Source organism: Vigna radiata, chromosome 4 (genome assembly GCF_000741045.1).
Source record: "Vigna radiata var. radiata cultivar VC1973A chromosome 4, Vradiata_ver6, whole genome shotgun sequence".
NCBI lineage: Eukaryota > Viridiplantae > Streptophyta > Magnoliopsida > Fabales > Fabaceae > Vigna > Vigna radiata.
The window spans coordinates 17,492,615-17,514,283 of record NC_028354.1 but is presented as its reverse complement, the minus strand read 5'-3'; the positions used below and the strand labels follow the sequence as shown (position 1 = coordinate 17,514,283).

Sequence of the window (21,669 nt, the reverse complement as noted above, 5' to 3'; positions counted from 1 at the left end):
TTTTAAGTTTGTTGTATAATGTCTAATATCCTGCGCTTGTTGTGTATTGGGCTTTTATTTATCCTGGTGCATCTAGTGGCCTATACTTAGCTTCACATTATACTTGTTTTCTCATCAGAAAGACGGTCAATTATATAAACCAAAGCAATTTTGCACCCTGAAATGTGACCTTCAGCCTGTCTCTCTTTTTATCCCTCTAGGTGATCCTCACTTTGAAATGTACTTCAATTATTTAAGTTTAAACGTGTTTTAAGGCTCTCTATCATCCACTGGATTTAGTGTTAGTTTTTGTACATGAAAAATCAATTTGTTTGGTCCTTACATTTCTGGAAATTGGTGGAATTAGTATCTCACTCTAACTCCATTAGTCTTGATTAAATAACATGGCACTTACATGTGACATGCCTTCGGGAACTAATTCCACCATATATTAGAAATGCGAGGGCCAAATTAATCCCTTTTAATGTATAGGAGATTCAATAAGCTTAATCAGAGAGGGGAACGAAAGGAGAATAGTCCATTTGATCTGGTTCTCTAATGTTGGTTCTGAATCTGACTAAATTCTTCTATTAAAATTTGCCTTCTTAAAGACATAGGTATGCCCCCAGAGGAATTTCATGGCTAAGACTAAGTTGGACGAAAACTCGAGGGACTGAGTTTGCCCTTTTGTTTTATTTGTCTAATATGTTGGCGCAGCCTTTCTAGTTATTGTTGGTACTTGCTTAGATTGGATTGGCTTCAAATACTTCCACTTCTTCGGGGTTATTTTAACACTCAAAAGGGTAGCGGCAAAGCAAATGTCATGTTCTACTGACCAAATTCATCTGAATGCTGATGTGTTCAAATGTACCTAGATAGCATTACACTGACTATTTTTATTCTTAATAACCCCAAATTCATGGTATTGCACAAGTGGTTCTCTTTTGTAGTTGATAGATAATTGGAGGGATGTTTTGTTCAAATGTCGCTAGCATTATAATGACTTTTTCTTTGCAATATCTCCAAATTCATGGTATTGCAAAAGTGATTATCTTTTGTCCTTGATGGATAACTTGTGGGGATACTATGTAAATCTATGGTGGAATAACACTGATTTATAGAGCTTGTGTTTTTTGTTTCTAGTTACTAATTATAATTCAGTGAGCTAAAATATAGTAAGTACATTGTTCTTTAATCTTTACTGCCATTGTTTGGAAGAGAGGGAGGTGCTACATAAACAAAGCATGCACTTATGTTTTGACATGAGATTTCAAGGTCACCATGACAGTAACCTTGTATTTCGTTCCCTTCAAAGACATACAAAGAAAAAGGTCGTAAATTGTAATGAACAGGGGTAGGTAAATGGAACTCTACTGAACTGCTAAAAATTGTACTGAACTAAAAACTAGTTTGTTTAAATTGAATTGTAAAATAGTTCAGAGATTCTGAACTGAATTGTTTTTTGTTTTATCAAACTGAATTGTACTAAACTACAATATAAAACTATCTGAACTATTAACTGAATTATACTAAATTGTACTAAACTATAATATAAACTGAACTAAACTATATTTTCACTTAAATTTAAGATTTCCACTCATGAATAAATATCAAAACTATGTTTTTTTAATTTTATTTTCGTTCAAACAAATGAATGTTTTTTCAAAATTGTTTTTTGAAAAACTTAAAAAATCATTTAAGCCATACAATTTTTTGCTTATTAGGCTATTTTGTTTTTTTTTTTCTTTTTCATTGGTCTTTAGAGGATTGCATGAGAGTTTTATTATAAATGTAAAATAAATATTAACACCTAGTAATATTTAATTTAATTCAAATTAAAATTTTATTTAATAACTTTATTATTAATATATAATTAATATTATTCTTATTTATTCCTGATGTTAACTTTTTTGTTATTATAAATAACATAAACAAATATTTTGTATGTATATGAAAGATAATGTTGAAATAATAAAACTGGACATGAACTTAAAAATTATAAAACTTTTAAAAATAAATAATTTTGAAATAACGACTTTAAAAATTTAATGTGTGGAGAAATAGATAAAAAAGTAATTAGAGAATAATAATAATTAATTATATCATGGGAAATTATATGACTGAAGTAAGAGTTATTAATTATAATATATGATAAGACTTTACACCCATTCAATTTAATACATGAGTATTTCAAATTTTAAATATATATTATTAATGTGTTTTAATGAATATTATATTGAGATTTAATGATATATACAGATGTCTTTCTTGAAATGTGGGAGGAAGATGAGAGGGAGTGATGCATGAGAAGAAAGGATTTAAAACACAGTTAACTATAATTAACTGAATAAAAAATTTCTTAAGTTCAATTTTTAAAAACTGAACCATAAAACAATATATTTAAGTTATAGTAAAAATGGATTAGTTTTTTTTAATATAATATAATACAGTTAACTATAGTAGAGTGTAGTTCAATTATTTTTGCCTAACCATTTATGTTAGAAAAAGTTAAATTAAACCAAAAAGGAATAATTTGAATCCATCATCTGTGGGTGAAAACCAATCATAAATACTAACTTAAAAATGGCTACTAAAAAAAATGTAATTAATACTAATTTAATCGATTTTTGAATGTCAAATAGAAATGAGGGAGAAAATTAACCATTAAGGAAACATCACTTATACGTAGAACCTTCGCGAGAAATTTGTCTGACATTAATCTAACTAAATGAAAAAGAAAAATAAAAACTAAATCTAAACGAATGAAATGAGGAAAAGATAGTTTGTCAATTTTTTTATTTTTTATTTATATATTTTTTAATGAAACACGTACTTATAAAAACTAATTATAAATATTAATTGAGATCACGTATTAAAAAAAAGTTTAGTCGAGGCTAATATTATAAAAGAAAGTGTTTTTAAAGAAAAAATAAAATTAAACTGATCAATGTGTCCGTGATGGCCTGAAAATTGATTGAAAATATATTCATTAAATTAATAACTAACAGTTGTCATAAATATTAAGCAATAAAGTATTAAATAAAAAAATCCTACTCTAATGCTCCTAGTCAATAAATTCACTGTCAGAAGTTACATAATATGCATTTTGTTTTTTTTCTGTTATGTTTATTGGTTAAATAATTCTGTTGTTGTTGTTGTTATGTTTTTTTTTTTTAACTGGATAACGTCTCTAAACCCATAAAAACTTAAAATAAAGTCAACAATAGCTAGTAGTTGTTGTTATGTTTTTATTTTTGTAGCAATATTACTTCAACTTTGTATCAAATAAAAACAAAAAATATAAGACATTCATTGGAGAAAAATAAAACGAAAATTTGAAACTCTCTTGGGTTTGGAATACATTGCATTATTAAAGAACAACTCTCCTATCTGTGTGTCCCTCTCTCCTCTGCTCGCTGCTTGGTCCAGGAGCTTTTCGGAGGGCAAAGTTCACCATGGATGCCTCTCGGATCGACATCTTTGAGATTTACCGAAGATATTCTGGTAATCTCTCCCACTTTCCCTTTGCAATCACACTTAGCTGACACCAATTCCATTTTTTATTACGCACCAAGTTTTGTTCTTGCTTCGTTTCTCCTAGATTTTGCGCTTATGGGTCATCGAAATTGAAATTTTTATTTTCCGGGTAGTGGTATTGCTTTGTTTCAGCACCATGGTATTGGTTTAGTTTTCTCCCCCTCCAATGAAAAAGAAAAGAACTAGAACAAGAGTTCTTTAATTCTGATTTGATTTTTATTTTGTTAATTATGATTGTGGTGATATATGTGCTTGATTCTTTATTATTATTTATTTGAGTACGGTTGTACAGACATAAAATCAGGACATGCATACATTGCTGGGGAAGAAGGGTACAGGCAAGACGGCGACCTTCATAAGGCTAAGGTATCAAGGGAGGCGCTCACACAGCTCTCAAAGTTGGTGGAGTCTCGAGTTAGTACAGGGTCTGTGTTTCTTTGACATTTCATATGATAATTTTGAAGCCAAGTAGTTTTTGCACTAATCTTAGCTGTCATTGTCATATAATGGAGTGGAGTAGTCCATCCCAAAAATTCTACATCAAGATAGCATATAGCCGGATCATCACTTTTTTGAATCCTAAACCCTAAGAATAGATTTGTACAAAACATGTGTATGCTGAAATAAAATAGAAAAACATTTGAACTTAAAGACATTCACAATGAATGATCAAAATCTAGTGTTTGAGAACTGAATACACATGCCAATCGGCTAAGCACTATGTGATCTGCCGGGTTTGTTGGGAATTTGCCAGGAGTCAACATGGGCTTATGGAATCTGTGCGAAAAGTTTTAGGGTTTAGGGGCTGGGAATGATCTTGGCACGATTTCAGTATGAAAATGATCTTAACAGGGTCTCCAAAACAGGTTAATGTATAGGGGAAGGGGTGAAATCCCAAGATTGCCCCCTTAAACATCTTCACTGGGTTTCTGTTCAGGGTCAAAACGGACTTTATTTCTGCTAATGCAATAGTGTCCAAAGTGAGACAATTGGCTGCGGTTGACATTTCTCCAGGTGTGACAGCGAGCTGTGACATGATGAGCTCCTGTGGAGCAGCTGCTAGCTGTGTCTTGAAGCTGTTACAGTGCCACTAAACACATGATTGAAAACTCTGGCTCTAATATAATTGGTTTTGCTGCTTATTCTTTTTGGTTCATGTCAGGATCCTTATTATTCTGCAGATAGCATATTGGATTATTGATTTTAGTTTGTTGATTACGCAGTATCATTAAAGTAGGCCATTAGTGTACACCAATTTTATGTTGATTCTATTCGCAAATGGTTGGAGTAGATTGAACTCAGAAAGAAACATTTTCCAGCGGTAGTTTCTTATGGGACAATTGTACAATAAATTTGCATTATGATATTAAGTTAATGAATGTGAATATCGCTGCAGATCCTCTTCCATTTGTCTTGTACTTTCTTTAATAGTTTCAATTTCAAGTAGTGCATTTAAACGAAACACTTTGTAGTTTAATTAACGAAATTTTTCCTTCTAGGAAACCATTAAAGGGAAATTCCCTTCTCAATAATGAATGGAAATGTGGTAATGAAAATATGTTAGTAATTAGCTTTTGCAGTTTTCATCTATGAAAAAATTATTAATATTGAGATTTTGTGTAAACAAACTGAGATTCTAAACGAGGAATCTGAATGTTTAGATTGACACAGCTAAGAGAATTGCTCTCGAGCTAAGTAAATGTTGAAAGTACTCATTCAGTTGTCTAGGTGATGCTGTTTAATATGATAAAATTAGATAAATGTTTAAATACATACATTTTTAGGTCTCTTTCTTTCTCTGATGATCATTGTTGTTGTATTAGTAAATCTCAGATTTTCTCCAATTTGTTGTTTATAGTATATTTGGAAAAATGTAGGCTTCAAGCTTCAGCTTAATTCTGAATATTTTGGGCCATGTTTGGGTATTGTGTGCTTTACATTTGCAATCTACATTGAAGTTATGCTTCTAAAGGAACAAATTTGTTTTTCCACTCTGCTGCCAATTTTCATTGTCACGTGTACTGAAGTTATTGCCGTATCATGTGTAGATTAATTTTAATATAAATGCTCTTGAAATTATTTGATTACACCATTTGTATGTTTCTTTTCTAACGAAATTGTTGATGTGCCATATTTTCCAGGGTATCACTTTTTGATGAAATTTCTGTGCTCATGTCTCATCTGGGTTTGAGGGTGAGGTTTGATTGCTTTGACATTTTTTAATTATGCAATTTCAGATATTGCATTTCCTTTTTTTAATTAAAAAGGAAGTGTGGTACCGCTACCATTTGTGGTAGTTGGATGAACAAAAGACACCAAATTAAAATATTAACATCAAGAGATTGTGCATCTTCTGTGCTATAAGGAGAGAGAAGGAGAAAAGATATAGAGTTTTGCAAAAAATCTTGTACTATTATTTATTTAATTTTATCTCTGATACATTTTTAATTTAAATAGGTGCTTCCTTTGTTTCTCTGTCTAGGTGGACTTTGCAGAATTCTCTCGGTTCTATGATTTTGTTTTCTTCATGTGTCGTGAAAATGGTCAAAAGAACATTAGTAAGCATCCAAGATTAATAATTCGAACATAATCTTCTTTGTTCAATATAGTGGCTGGCAATATGCTTTACTCACTTTATTTCCTTTAATTGTTAAACTTTGACAATTTGCAGCTGTAAGCAGGGCGGTAACTGCATGGAAATTAGTTCTTGCTGGACGGTTTTCACTGCTTCATCCGTGGTGTGATTTTGTTGAGGTACAATAATACTTAAGGACTGAGAAACTGTTTTAGGGTTTTCCTTAGTCATCAGGGCTCTGTTTGAGAAGAAAGCCAAATGCAAATTTCTTATGGGGAATACTGTTGTATTGGTAGAAGGATTGGAATTTCGTAGATTAAGTAGTCTTCTCTGCATACGGACAAGCTAGGAAGTGCAAATACTACGTGGGACATCAACGAGGGATACGCGTTCTAAAAGTTATAGTATACAGCACTTTTAATGAAGTGTTTTTCTTATGCTAAAAGGTAGGTTGAATCAGCCACTCGAAAACCAAATCACCTTGATTTGGTAAGTTAAGCTGATCTGCTGCAACACTGAAGTGGTGCGGATATTTAAAAACTAAAAACAGTTTTTCATAATATGACAACAAACGTCACCAAAAATAGTATAATGCCAATAGAGGGTGAGCCCCGGTGCAATGGCAAAGTGGTGCCTTGGTGACCCTCAATAGGTCACAGGTTTGAATTCGGAACAGTCTCTTTTGCATACACAGGGGTAAGACTGTATATAATAACCCTCTTCCATACCATGACATTAGTTCTTTTCAAGTCATTGCAATTCTTTAAAAACTTTAGTTTTCCGTATAACAGTACCGGGAGTCATAGTGATCCATCTCAGATAGCAGTGCATAGCAGCTAACCCTGAAATTGCTGTAGTGGGTAGTGAATAGTGAGATGATCGCTGTTATGAAATTTTCGTATATAATTAAGTAATTTATTTTACATATATATAGATGCTAAAAGTAAAAATAGTTATCCATAATTAATAGTGTATTCATGATTGATAAGTAAAAATCACAATTTTAAGACAAAAACTGTTTTATGTTATAGGATAGGGTTGTAGACTTGGGAATTAGACCTGGGTCCATGTTCCTTCACCTTGCGGATTGGGCCAGCTTAATATTATTTAGCCCATTGGAATCTCAATGTATAAGCTCAGTCCATTAGCCAGTGAGTTAAGTGGATTAGACCTGGTTCCCTGGGCCAATCCCATTTGTACAACCTAGTAGTACTGTGTTATTTTACTTTTCTTATGTGGAAGCTGAACTATTACTTTCTATTCAGAAGAACCAACGATACAATATCTCTGAGGATACCTGGCAACAGGTTTTAGCTTTCAGCTGGTGTACCCGTGAAAATCTAGATGCCTATGATCCTGAAGGTACTGTTTTCTCGTCTCCATTTCTATAATTAGATGCAGATGTTAGTACCTGTATACCTCTCTCCATGTCATTTAATTAAGTAGCGGGATCAGTAAAAATAGTTTTCGCATCGTTTAACAATGAACTGAGTAGGGTGTTTGCTAACTGATGTAGTTTCATTTTTATTTTATGCTTGCAGGTGCTTGGCCTGTTCTAATAGATGATTTTGTTGAGCATATGTACAGGTTTGGTTTCTTTACAGCCAAATAAAGCATCTTAATTTTTTGTAAGGACTTAGATATAAATTTCACTGTTAGGTTTACAAAATTAGTATTAGTTTTTTATAGAGCTCAGTGGCATTGATTGGTCCATATAGCCTCCTGAGATGCCAAATGGACTAATATTTTATGGGATATGGTTGATGTCAAATATGTTATACGGGTGGAATCAGGAGTGAGATGTTGGGTCAACTCATTTCATGAAGAGTCGACTGTAAGTTATAATATGCTGTCTTCACATATTAGATAGTTTCTGAGGGTTCTGTAGGGTGACCTTAACCATGGATATTTTGGCGTGCCATAGGATTAGTAAATAGGTTTGGGTCAGTTTAACAGGGTGCATGTAACATGTACTTTTTAGCTTACCAACCAACTCTTCCTAATGCAAAAATTCAACCACCACCTGAATTAAAAGAATGGAACTGGCAAGCATCAAATATCTTCTTGGTCAAAGAGGCTTTGATATTATGTGCTATTAAAAACTCGTCAATTTTTATGCCTTCAGGTGTCAACTATTCACATATGTCACTTTTTTCCTTATCAGCACGGCAGTGATATGCCAGCCCCATTTTTCGCTGTTTGAATATCACAATTTCTAGAATTCCTATTCTGCCTATAAGATTCACTCAATCCTGGCAGAAAATTTTGGACAAGGTATAATAATAAATAGAACTAAAGGTCAATTAAAGCTGATTTTTCTCAGCAGAATCTGTATAAACCATAATGTCAATACTGTCTTGACCTGAGTCATAATCAGATCACCTCCATGACCTAAACAACTCACTTTGTTTTATCTTTTTTCGTAACATCTGGATTTTGAAGAATAACATCATGAGCCTGAATTTTAAGCAATTGTAGAGATCTGGATTCTTAAAGTCACCAGTAAGTCCACCAGCATGACCAATTAAATACAATCTTCCAAATATTTTTGTAGTAGAATCTGAAGGTTTCACAATGTCCATGCTTTAAGTTCAAAGGGTCTTTCATAAAGTGTTGTGTTAAGAGATGTAAAGGCAGTCATGAACCTTCAACTAGCAAGCAACTTTGTCTTTTAGAATAGTTGAGTCTTTGGCAGGAGACAGATTCAGTTTCTAGAAAAATGGCACCACCTTTCAGGTATGGCATTTGAATTGTGATGGCATTTCTGAAGGCCAATCTTGCCCTCATTTTCAGTTAACGTGATATAACTTTACCACTAACCCTTAAATGATATAATTTTAGTGGACAATATTTGTTTCCTGTGATTGTGAAAGCGTTGATCCGAGCTTTAAGTTTTGGTGACATGATTAAGTGGTTTGAATAACAGAGTTTTCTAATATCCACAAGCTGACTCTGTATACTGTTGTGCTTTTTTATGCAATGCAATTTTCACAGATTTAGTGCGGTGAGATATCCCATATTTATATAGGATAATCATTAGTTGTGAAATTCTGTAGATGCTGCCACAATGAGAATGAAATACATGGAATTAAACGACCTTGTTTTGAAATCTTGTTCTATTTCAATGACAGTCTACATTTTTGCTGGGTTTAATTTGCCTTACCAGTTCTAAAAACTTTGCTAAAAGCCAATTTAAGGCCGTGACTAATTTTATATACACTGGATTTTATTTTATCAACATCTCTGAACTTCATTCTGTTTATTATCCTGTAGGATGCAAGGATCGTATTATGATAATTCCAACTTCCATTGCAAGTGTGGTGATCCAGAATCTCAATCATGTGTTTTGGAGGATTCCCTTCCTGGTCAGTTCCCTGATATAAGAATTCTAGTCTTACGCTTTTGTGATTCGCTTCTCATTTTTCATTTTAGAAACCGTTATTTAAAATGATTGTACACTACTTAGCTATCGAATTTTAATCCAAATTCTATTAACTTTTGAAACTGTTTCCAAAATAAGTGTTTTAATAACCAAAAATAAGAGGTGTTTTCTCATTGTTTTCTGTTTTCTTCAAGTGTTCTGTTCAAGTACACTAGGGACAAGCTTTAGAAACAGAAATGTGCTTAAGATACAAACAAATTTAGGAAACAGAATTATTTGTGAAATCACTAAACGAAGAATTCCTTATTGTTCTATAAATCTGTACTTGGCTATGGTTTTCATACAGGTCTGAGTAATTTTTCTGGTGTAAAGAGGAAGTCATATGAAGACTTCAACAAAAATGATCATATGGATGTCAACAATATTGCTTTTTCAAATTGTAAAAAAAGTAGACCTAAGGATGCAGCAGATTTTGAGGACTATCCACCAGGGAATACAGCAGAGGTTTTTATGGAAACTAGTACACAAAATAGCCCATTGTGTTCATCTATGTCCGCATGTGCAGTTGAAGGGGTTCTGTCTAAGGGATTTGCTGGACTACTCTCAACTCGTTCCTATGTGCAGTTTAGTGGGGAGAGAAGGGCTTCGTTTTGATGAAGCACCCTCCTTATAGTTAGAGGTATATAGAATTTTCTTTTGCTAGTTAATATCTGTTGATGTATTAGTTTTAAATGGGCTGCAATACACTATTCTAGTTTCCAATATTAATCGCATTGTAATCTGTAACATCATCCTGTTGAGTGTTAACATTACCTTTGATAAAATTAATAAAAGTGTTGTGTTTTGTTTGTATGTGATCTTTCTTTCTTTGTATATTTCTGGAATTAATTGATGTTAAAATTCTTAATTAAATGTGATTCCGTAGTATGATTAAAAGCTATTTCTACCTGCAATGCATTGCAAAGTGAAATAGCAATCTTAAAGGCACTAACAATAGTGCTAAATCATGAAAAAAGGTATTGAATTCAGAACACAGTTATGGAATTTAATTAAAGGGATTATTCTGGTGAAATGCTAACTGTTTTTGGTTATTTGATTGGATGAGAAATTATTTGAACGAATTTAGTTTTTATATTTATATACTTCATAATTTCTAAGTTATGTCTATACTTAAATTCTTTTAATACTTAATCATTTAAGTCAATATTGGATTTATTACTATAATAACTGGTGAAAAGATTGTACCCATTTAGATAAGATTATAAATATCAAATTTCGACGTATTGTGTTGTTAAAAAGTCTGAAAGCATCTAACTACAGTGAAAAGTCTAAGAGCTATTTAACTTATTTGTGGTGAGTCAATAACTTCAATAATTTTGTTTTTCTAATGGCGTAACTCTTTAAAATAATTTCTATAATTGTCTCACATATTTTAAAGAATAATTAAGAATCAATCTTATATAAGGATTGAGATATCATAATTAATCTTTAAATCATATTATAGATCTGAAATATATATTAGTTTTGTTTATCACAGAATAACTAATTTTCATTCATAAAGCTGGAGCCTTGGGAATGTCAAAGCCACCCCAAAATTGTTAACTCCCTTTTTAAGTTTTATCAATAATTACATTTTGCTTTTTAACTGCATTGTCACCCCTGCTGGAAGCATTCTTGGTTTATTTGTGAAAGATTTCTTAGCGACTTCGTACGACGTATTCATCCAAGAATGTTCGAGAGAAAGCCTATAAATAGACAAGAGAAAACCATATATGCATGCATGAATAACTTGCTGGTTTAAGAAAGCACCAAAGAAATCAAACAGGTTATGATAAAATAGAATATATTTCAGTTCCATCATTTGCAAATTGTAGTTAAAGAAACCGTTTAAAGACAAAAAACCGCCGAAAAACCGTCAGAAAATCTTAAACTGTTAAAACCCCAAATTCATCATTTTGTTTTGATTGCATGATTTGTTTCTCTTTGGCTATAATGGATGAAAGTCAACAAGAAATGGGCATAAAAGTGTACAATGCAACTCCACCAGCAGAGGAAGGAGGAACAAACAAGAACAAGCGTCGTGCATTGATGGCAAAGGGTGTTCAGAAAACTCTATCTAAAACTTCTCTTCTCGGAAACTTCCTTCCCACGGGCACTCTCCTCACCTTCGAGATGGTGCTGCCTTCAATCTACAAGAACGGAGAGTGCAGCCACGTGCAGACCCTCATGATCAACTTCCTCCTCGCTGTCTGCGCCCTCTCATGCTTCTTCTTCCACTTCACTGACAGTTTCCACGGTCCTGACGGAACCCTCTACTATGGCTTCGTCACCACTCGCGGCCTCTCCGTCTTCAAGCCTTCTCTACCCGCCGTCCCTGTGCCTCGCGACGACAAGTTCAAGGTGGGGTTCAACGACTTCGTCCATGCCGTCATGTCCGTGATGATCTTCGTGGCCATTTCCGTTTCCGATCATAGGGTCACCAACTGTCTGTTCCCTGGGCGCGAGAAGGACTTGGAGCAGGTTAGGGAGAGTTTTCCTCTCTTGGTCGGACTACTTTGCAGTGGCTTGTTCCTCATCTTTCCCACCTCCAGACATGGAATTGGTTGCATGTCTGCCTAGTTCCTTCTGTTTCTTTCTTTAAGATAATGTCTTTTTTGTTTCATCAATAAATATTAGGGTTCTGATGTATATATCATGTTTGATTCTCTTCATAATATATGATGTATGATTCTCTTCGTAACTGACATTCTCAACAGTGTATGTTCTCCATTTTTTTCTGTGCATTAACAAAACTGGGTGCTCACACAGCTCTCAAAGTTGGTGGAGTCTCGAGTTAGTACAGGGTCTGTGTTTCTTTGAGGGTAGTTTCTTATGGGACAGTTGTACAATAAATTTGCATTATGATAATAAGTTAATGAATGTGGATATCGCTGCAGATCCTCTTCCATTTGTCTTGTACTTTCTTTAATAGTTTCAATTTCAAGTAGTGCATTTAAATGAAACACTTTGTAGTTTAATTAAGGAAAATTTTCCTTCTAGGAAACAATGAATGCTAAAGGGAAATTCCCTTCTCAATAATGAATGGAAATATGGTAATGAAAATATGTTAGTAATTAGCTTTTGCAGTTTTCATCTATGAAAAAATTATTAATTTGGGATCTTGTGTAAACAAACTGAGATTCTAAACGAGGAATCTGAGAAATCAAGCTAAAACCGTATCATAGAAAATCAGATTTGCATACTATAATTAGTGCATTTGAGCTGCTGAGCACTTGCAATCCACAACATTAAAGTTACACAATCCCTATAGCGCCAAAATTTCGCTTTCCAATCCCCATAATAAACCCTCTAACTATAACCTGTATAATTTAAACAGCTTGCAGGGTTATTTTCCCTCGTACAACAATTAGTACAATGAAACTATTCAACATGAATTAGCTCCATATTGAAAAGTTTGCTTTGATGGAAATAAATGCAAAATGCTCACCATTGGTATTTGGCTGCCAGAAGCACCTCCTCATACTGCAGAGCAGCATTGTCCCAACTAAGATCTTGTGTCATTCCTCTCCTTTGGAGGCCTTCCCAGCTCTTCTTATACTCCCTATAGGTCCATAGACAGTTCCCTAATGCATTTGATAACTTACCTGAATCTGCACTTTCAAATGTCCACCCAAGGCCAGACTCACTGAAAGGATCAAAAGGCTGCACTGTGTCTCTCAGTCCACCAACAGCATGTACAACAGGAACTGTTCCATAGTTCATGGCATAGAGTTGGTTCAATCCACATGGCTCAAACCTTGATGGCATGAGCAATATGTCTGCGCCTGCAGTTATCCTGTGAGCCATCTTCACTGAAAAGCCAACCCATCCCCTTATCTTGTCATTGTGTTGGCTTTCAAATTGCCTAAGCATGTGTTCTAGATCAGGCCTTCCAGAGCCTAACATGACTAATTGCACATCCTGACTCATCAACCAAGGAATTGCTTCAGCTATGATATCAACTCCTTTCTGTGGATCCAACCTTCCAATGAAGCCAATTAGTGGGACATCCTCACGGATAGGCAAACCAAGCTCCTTTTGCAATGCTGTTTTACATTGACGTTTGCCACTAGAAAGTGTCTCAAGGAAGTAGTTAGTGTAGCCTTCTGATTTCAAGTGAACATCAAACAGAGGGTTCCAATCTTTGTTGTCAATTCCATTCACAATGCCCCTCAATTTCCAATCATTCTCCTTTATGATCCCATGCAAGCCCCAACCACCTTCAGAAGTTTTCAGCTCCCTTGCATACCCATGACTAACCGTGACAACACGATCTGCTGTCTTTAAACCAGCGGCAAAGATGTTGAAATGATCACCTCCAATGGGGTCATATAATTTGAAAAGGTCCATGTGGTGTTCAGGTAAATCCACAAAGAAAAAGTCATCAACAGGCCCCCTACCCTGTAATAGAAATTTGTTTCAATGTTCTTTCTCAATATAGGAAACAGTGCAGTTTAGACTAATTAAGTAAATGAAATCAGCTTCCCCCACTTGAGGTAGTTTCTTTTTTAGAGGATTTCTGATATAACTGGTTGGTAATTTAGTAACTCAAACACATCGGTTGAGTAAAACATTTTTCTTGATTTGTTACTTTCATTTGCTTTCTGAAAAGACATGAATATTTGACATCAGGATTGACTGAACTTTTTTACATCATTATCTTCAAGGGTTTATAAAAGCTACTGTGGTACTAGATTCTTCTATCACTCTGGCTACTGTGATTAATGATAGCCATAAAATACATTTATTTCCCATCCAAATAGACTAGCTGACCATATTCATGGTTAAAACACGAAAAATGTATCCAGCAGCTCCTTAACATGCTACACAAAAACAATGAATTAAAAATATTAAAAAAATGGTTTTCTAGATTCAGATGGAACCTGATGAGCTATGTTATGAATCACAAGAACTGATCTTGTATACTTCATCAAACCCTGCTCACGATAATACGCCTTCAGATACACAGGCAGCAATGCAGTATGCCAATCATTTGCTATGAAGGCCAAATTTCCATCTCCATAGCAAACACCTCCACATGGAACGTGCCATGGAACCTGCAATTGTTAAATTCGTTTTGTCACATTGCAGGTATGCATAAATAATGATTTGAAATAAAATTTCACAGTTCATAAAAGCATAACAATCGTGTTAGCCACATATGTCCATATATATATATATATATATATATATATATATATATATATATATTGTTTCAGCATAACAAAACAGCACATGCAATCTGCTAAGCAGCTCATGAAATGTTATAGCCGAGTTTTCCATTTCTGGATTCAGTCACTTCAGAAATCAAATTAGTTTATGTACCTCCACTGCTGCCTTGCAAAACAGCACCATACGTTTTAGAATATCCTGTACCGTAAAGGAAAACATGAGCCAAATAGCACAGAAATAATACAAACATAACATTATATCATTTTGATCAGACCTAGCAAACCATCTAACTAATGGTGGAAAACAATAGCTTACAAAATCAGAAGGCTACTTTTCTTTACCCATCTTTTCTCTTTTTAGCGCCTTGAGAAAGGGATGGATAATGTTATACGATAAACACTGATAATACATAACAATAGCCCTTAACAAATAATAGACTATTACCAATCGGCTTCCCCCATATATGTTACGTTCTAGATGATGAAAAAGTGGATTGTCAATGAAAACGAAATCTACACCATCAATGTAGGCTTGGAAATATTTTACTTCTGCCTCCTGTAAAATAATAATTGGAAAGGTTACAGCACTATAAAAATATTATCAACTTAATAGATTCAAAGAATTTAATTAGTCACTAATAAAGTATACTCCATACATGACCATCTACTTTGTACCATTTTCGCACCCCTGTATCTTGGGCTTCCGCATAATTACCATAGCGAGGTGTCACAACCTATACAGGAAAGAAAGAAAAGAGAAAATTGATATACTATTCAAAAGGAACCAAGGAAAATATTTTGTGAAGTTCATGTTGATCATCCCTTAGCAAGCAGCAAATTTGAATAGTGTGATTCTTTCCCTAGAATGTGAGACAGAATTCATTAAAAAATTAGCATTTTACCATAACTCTATGTCCACGTTTGGCCAAAGCCTTTGGCAAGGAACCAACTACATCACCAAGCCCACCTATTAAAATTAGCATAGGGATATAAGTCTTTATATTACATAAAAATGAAAATGACAAGCATTGTAGGGCAATAAATAGTTTGGCAAAGAGATGAAGATAGAAAGAGCTCAATGGATCTTCTCATGGAAGTAATTAAAAACCTATGTATGGGTATAACAAAAGTTTTCCCAGTTATTTTTTAATCTTTTGACATTTATTCATGTTTTTAAACAACCCTGAAAACATGTAATGCATGCACTAGATCACACATAACCAGTTTTACGTTGTTAGATTAAGACAAATTAAGTTATTGTAAGTATTATAGTGTGTCTCTCCAATTCTCAATAGTGCCCAACTTACCTTGTACTAGGACAGATAATCAACATGAATTTAACAAGGAAACACATATCAAGTTATTACCTGTTTTTGACCAGGGAGCACATTCTGCTGCGACCAATATGACATTCATGACATTGATCCCTGCCAAAGGTTGGGGTGTTTCTGTTTCACCTTCACTCTCAATAGGGGTAGTAGATTCACTCGTACCTTCCTGATTCTCAACCTCTAGACTCAAATTTTCAGTACCATTTGCAAAGAAGGCCGAGAGAGTATCAGGCCTATTAGTCTCATGTGTCTTGTCTTTCAGCTTTTCATTTAAATATATGGCAGAGGAAGCCTTTTCAGATGAGGATTCCACAGACCCTTCACTAGAATGGACATAGTTTGGTGAAGCAATTATTCCATTTTGGTTTTTAACTGTATTGTCACCCCTGGTGGAAGCATTCTGTGGACTTGGTTTATTTATGAAAGATTTGTTGGTGAGTTCATAAGACGTCCTGTTCAATTCTGATCCAAGAATGTTCTCACTCTTTTCGGAAGAAACCAGTTTCTTTATTTCCGCAACCTAAAAATGCCAAGAGAAAACCATATGCATGCATGGAATAACTTGCTGGTTTAAGAAAGCACCAAAGAAATCAACAGATTATGACGAAACAGAATATATTTGTTAGCTGATTGATCTTCAGTTACATTATTTGCAAACTGTAGTAAAAGAAACACCTTTAAGGGGGGTGTCTTAGATAGATAGTACATAATTGTGATAAAATATAAATTTTAGCTGTTACATATTAAGTTATTATTTTATTTTGTTCTCTCAAAGCATACTCTTCCCATCTTTGTAAGAAAGTTAAACCCAATTATAGAATAAATTAAAAAATAGTGAGATATTTTCTTTTTTGCTAGGTGGCTTTAATGAATTCCACAATGCAGATTAATTTTAAAACTGTAAGTAATTCAAAATATCAAATGTCTCATTCATAAATTATAATATAGTTAATAAAGATGGTCACATTCATTAATAATGCATATAAAACTAAATATATATTTTAGAAATGCATAAATATGAATTATTTATTTTCAATACCTTCTAATTCAAGGGCCTAAATTTCTTCTTCCACCGTTGTAAAATGTGAAGTATTAGCAGTTTAAAATAATCAAGACAACATAAATTATTATAATTCAACATTGAACCAATGTAACAGCAAATTGTTCAGTAGTATCATTTGTCGCTAATAATCCAAGTATGAGTAGAAAAGACAGTTAACTGTATAAGATGAAAAATCTATCAAATCATCGTCTTAAACTTTTGGTTAAAAGTAAAGTCGAATCCTTATATATATATAACCTCTTGAGACACCTCTATATGATAAACCCATCATTATTATGGAATATATAAAGGGGACAAATTAATACCTGTTGAAGGAGATCCTTTTGCAAAGCTAGCACCTTATTTTTCTTTTCATTGATGCCCACAACTTCTTCTGCGCCATCTTTATCCTCATCTGTCCCAAAACTGTTGCCACCTGTTGCCCTTATGCGCATACTGATTCCCAAGCTTTGCGAATGCTCAAATACGACACCGTTTTTCTGTGGAAATCTGAGACAAGGGTTTCCTCTGCTGTGAAGCAGAACCAAAGCTTGGGCACTTATTGATGATGCCATGAGAAGCTACGAATAACAACAAGGCTAATTGGTTTCACAAACTTAGCAGAGATGATAAGGATTTTGTAGTTGAAGGATAACAAGGTGTAGAAAGAGCTAAACTGTGGAACTTGAACTGAATGAGTACATCTGTCAAAAACAAACGGCAATTAAACCTACATTTATATGTATATAGAGAAATTGGGAGGAAGAAAATCCACTAGGTGGGTCCCACAGAAATTGAAAGCATGGAGGAGTTTGAGGTTGGAAATGACAGATGATTTTGGAACAGAAATGGGAAAACATTTTTGGTGTGAGAATTTCATGGCCATAGATAATTCATGAATTTAAAATGTGGAGTTTTTGTGGGACCAACGATGATGGTCTCTCGTTTTTTAAGGTTGTCTTTTTTCTTTTTTCTTCTTTCTGATCAAATAATCTGATCTTATTAGTTTTGTTTTAAAAAAAAATTCGTAAATTGTTATTAATGAAAGCTAAAAGTTTATTTTGGGAATTACAATAATAAAATAAATGAAATTAGTAGAATTCATAAAATTATTTTTTATAAAATCCTAGAAGTTTGGTAAGTTTGCACCGGATAAGCCCATGGATGCACACACATTTTAAGGAAATTGATTATTTCTGTAGGAGAAGAATGGTGAATATTAATTATAAATATGAGTATACTTCTTTAAAAAAAATGAAGGAATTTGAAAATCATGTGAGCATGCTCTGCAATACAGTAAAATAGAATTAATAACATGGAGAAAGAAGGATGAAGATGAATCGGAAGAATATAGAATTCAATTACAAGCATGCTCTGCAATAAAACAAATATATTGGTAGATGGTTGTTCTTCCACCTTGTCTCTAATAGTATTTGTGCTTGCTTTGTCATCTTTCTTTTTCTCCTCTTCAACCACTTGTTTCTTCTATTTTAGTTTCTTCACCCTTCTCTGTTTTCTTTTTTGTTAGAGAAAGAAGATATGTTCCTCCATCATCATCATGCCACAAAAGGGTAACACCAAATCATTAACCATCTCTTTCGTTAACAGGCAAAACAATAATATATACTCACATTAGTCGGGAAGCATTCTGAACTGTAACCAACTTGCCAATGAAAATAACAACTAGAAACAAATCAAAAACCCGGAAAAAGGAGCACCGTTTTTTGTTTTGTTATTAGATGATAAGTGTTTTTGTTAATCAAAACTATCAATGCATGGATATTTTTTTTTTTTTGAAGAAATTACCCCTTCACGATACAATCAATTCTTATACCCAATAGTCCAGTGTACCATGTCTTCATGAAAAACCATTGGAACACTAGAGAAAGAGAGTTTAAATCTAGTGCATCGAAAGGTTTAGGAACGCTTAAACCAAACGGTTTGAGAACTTCTGTACTAGACGTTTGAGAACGTCTTCACCAAACACTAGTGAACGACTACACCGAATATCAAATATCAATGAACGTCTGCATCGAACGCCAATGAACGTCTGCACTGAATGCCTGAGAACAAATCAACAGAACACAAACACCGAATGAATCAATAGGGCACTACCACACCGAACGGTCAATGAAGTAACCAGAGAAAGAAAAGAACAAACTCAAAATGCACTGAAAAATCTGTGTATTACTCACTAACTCACTTTCTAACTCCCTAAAACGCATAGGTGTTGGGTTCTTTTATAATAGAAAAGTACAACTCCCAAAAAAATTTAAACAATTATCTAGGCTTACAAACTAATAGACTCGGCTTACACGCTATCACTCCCCTCTAAGTCAAGCACCTAGGGAGGTAGCACCCACCCTTTTCTTCGAGAAACGTCAGCCTACCTCGCACAACGTCTAGACCAAACGGTGTGGAACGAATGGTGTGATCAGTGACATAGAACTGCACTCGCCAGTCCACAGAGCAACTGTCCCTGCCAATCACGTGGCGAAGGTGAATGCCAATTTGAGCGAGTTGTGCGACCGAGACCAAACGGTGCGAGAGAGCAACCGAGTGACGTGACCGAACGACCTGAGTGCATGAACCGAGTGCGCAAATGCTAGTTTGACGCTCTTGTGTGATGCCCTGCCTCTTTGGCAACACTCCCTTCAACGTTTTTCTTCCCAGCAGGAAGATCGACTAACTTCAAAGTTTCATTCTTCTCAATGGAATTAACTTCTTCTTTCATTGCATCCCTTCACACGAATTTCTTCAAGGCTTTTGTTTCACTGATCGGTCTTGCACCTACGAACATAGCTATGTGCACTAGATCTTCATCATCACTAGTCTGTGTATCAGTATTCACCTCACAATCACAAAATCTCTGTGGCAGCTTATGTTTCATTCGTGGTCTAGCAGCTTCAAAGTGATGCTCATTATTTTGGACACCTCCACTGCTTCCAGATTGCACATCCTTACTGCTTCTAGAGTTTAATCTTGGTTCTGCTACATTGCCAGATTCTCCACACTTTGTAGACTTCACTAAGTTGATCTAAAATGTTTTATTCTTCAAGATCTTGCTTCTCAAGATCAGGCTTTTGTTTTTGTCAAACAACCCAACCTTATTGAAGCCTCCCATTACTATTGTAGAACCCTTTTGAATCAGTTGGCCAATACTTAGAAGATTACATCTCATTTTAAGCACAAACAACACATTATTTATAATGGCACGCGACATCACCAATTCCATCTACCTTTAAAGTGTTGTCATCAACAAATTTCACCTTACTCTTCTTAGTTTCATCAAAATTTACCAATCATTCTCTATGGCAAGTCATGTGATTCAAACATCCCGAATCCAAATACCACAATTTATCTTGAGAGTATAAGCTTATTATAGATGTAGTTGCCATCAATGTGAGAGGTTCTGAATCAAACTCTTCTTGAGCTATGTAGGCCTCCTTTCCTTGACCCTTCTTCTGCTCTTCCTTTTCAGTATAACACTCATAAGAGTAGTGTTCAAACATATGACAATTGAAACATTCAACATTCTTCTTGTCCTTCTTATGGAAGTTTTTATCTGGTTTGTCTTCCTCCTTTGTTGAAGACTCATCCTTATCATCTTTGCTCTTGTTACTTCTCCACTTCCCTTTACCACGTTTCCTTTTCCATTTCTTGAATTCTTTCTTCTCTTCATTCTTGGAATGATGCACCTTCAATGCCTGCTCATCACTCATGATTGGATTTCTATCAAACAGCCTCATCTCGTGTGCTTCCAAAGAACTTTGCAATTCTTCTATCTTCATCTTATCCAGTTCTCTTGACTCTTCTATAGCCACAACTATGTAGTCGAATTTTTGAGGCAAAGACTTCATGATCTTTTCAATGATCATTAAGTCCGAGATGACATCTCCACATCCCTTCATCTAATTGGTGATGGCAATCACTTATTCAAAGTACTCTCTGACTCTATCACCTTCCATCATCTTCATCAACTCATACTGCCCCCTTAGTGTCTGCAACTTGACCTTCTTGATCTTTTCACCTCCAGTATGACACCTGATCAAGATACTCCAAGATTTCCTCGCAGTCTTCGCATGATGGATTTTCTCAAAGCGAGCATCGTCTACACATTGGTGAATAATGAACAATGTTTTATTGTCTTTCTTTCTCTCCTCAACCTTCTAATCATCAGTTGAACCCGTATGAAATTCTTAATGATTTGCCTTCAAGCACGTCTTGGTATTTGAATATGACCTGCATTTGTGTATTCCATCTACTCCAATTTTTCTCCGTGAGAATTGGTAGATTAACGGACGACATACCATTTCTAACCATTCTTTACACCCTCGATCTTTCACCAAGAAACACAGTCTTGATCTCCTTCACGCTTCAATCACCTTTCCGTCAAGCCTCCGCTAAGCCTTGATAATTTCTGAAACTTCCCAAGTCTCGAACCTAGAGCTCTGGATATGTTAGGTTACTTTACGCAAATAACCTAATCGATACTCTTTTCTCCTTCAACACTCGAATAACAAAATGAAAAATATGTATGTATGTATTAGTGATTCAGTAAAGTATAAAAAATACAAATATACTCTCCTTTGCACCCAACCTCGCAGTTTCAT

The 21,669-nt window shown here is 34.4% G+C and overlaps 3 protein-coding genes across 4 annotated transcripts; 2 read left to right on the top strand and 1 right to left on the bottom strand.

Annotated features, from left to right (window-relative positions):
* Window positions 1-3,322: 3,322 nt before the first annotated feature.
* Window positions 3,323-10,325, top strand: LOC106759463. 2 transcript variants are annotated; one of them, XM_014642642.2, is made up of 9 exons: window positions 3,323-3,483; window positions 3,809-3,941; window positions 5,658-5,709; window positions 5,999-6,074; window positions 6,188-6,270; window positions 7,360-7,453; window positions 7,633-7,678; window positions 9,365-9,456; window positions 9,820-10,325. In XM_014642642.2, the coding sequence occupies exons 1-9, from the start codon at window positions 3,435-3,437 to the stop codon at window positions 10,125-10,127; spliced, it is 933 nt and encodes a 310-aa protein (XP_014498128.1). In that variant the 5' UTR covers window positions 3,323-3,434; the 3' UTR covers window positions 10,128-10,325. The 2 variants fall into 2 exon arrangements, with proteins under 2 accessions (XP_014498128.1, XP_014498127.1); XM_014642641.2 differs by having other exon boundaries at window positions 3,324-3,483; window positions 7,357-7,453.
* Window positions 10,326-10,986: 661 nt separating this feature from the next.
* On the top strand, window positions 10,987-12,565 carry LOC106758463 (protein DMP9). Its single transcript, XM_014641383.2, has one exon. The coding sequence runs from the start codon at window positions 11,442-11,444 to the stop codon at window positions 12,090-12,092; it is 651 nt and encodes a 216-aa protein (XP_014496869.2). The 5' UTR covers window positions 10,987-11,441; the 3' UTR covers window positions 12,093-12,565.
* Window positions 12,566-12,691: 126 nt separating this feature from the next.
* On the bottom strand, window positions 12,692-17,775 carry LOC106759330 (granule-bound starch synthase 2, chloroplastic/amyloplastic-like). The gene is given in 8 exon segments (NM_001317304.1): window positions 12,692-13,913; window positions 14,396-14,569; window positions 14,838-14,882; window positions 15,129-15,239; window positions 15,340-15,417; window positions 15,586-15,650; window positions 16,051-16,534; window positions 17,383-17,775. Coding segments are annotated over 8 exon segments (2,163 nt in total). The 5' UTR covers window positions 17,632-17,775; the 3' UTR covers window positions 12,692-12,956.
* Between the last annotated feature and the right edge of the window lie 3,894 nt (window positions 17,776-21,669).

What these genes read in the sequence shown, in the direction of transcription:
- LOC106759463 (XM_014642641.2), top strand. Translation starts at nt 3,435, where the DNA reads ATGGATGCCTCTCGGATCGACATCTTTGAGATTTACCGAAGATATTCT. An exon ending in GATTTACCGAAGATATTCTG is followed by an intron (nt 3,484 to 3,808) that starts GTAATCTCTCCC and finishes ACGGTTGTACAG; the next exon opens with ACATAAAATCAGGACATGCA. An exon ending in GAGTCTCGAGTTAGTACAGG is followed by an intron (nt 3,942 to 5,657) that starts GTCTGTGTTTCT and finishes CATATTTTCCAG; the next exon opens with GGTATCACTTTTTGATGAAA.
- LOC106758463 (XM_014641383.2), top strand. Translation starts at nt 11,442, where the DNA reads ATGATTTGTTTCTCTTTGGCTATAATGGATGAAAGTCAACAAGAAATG.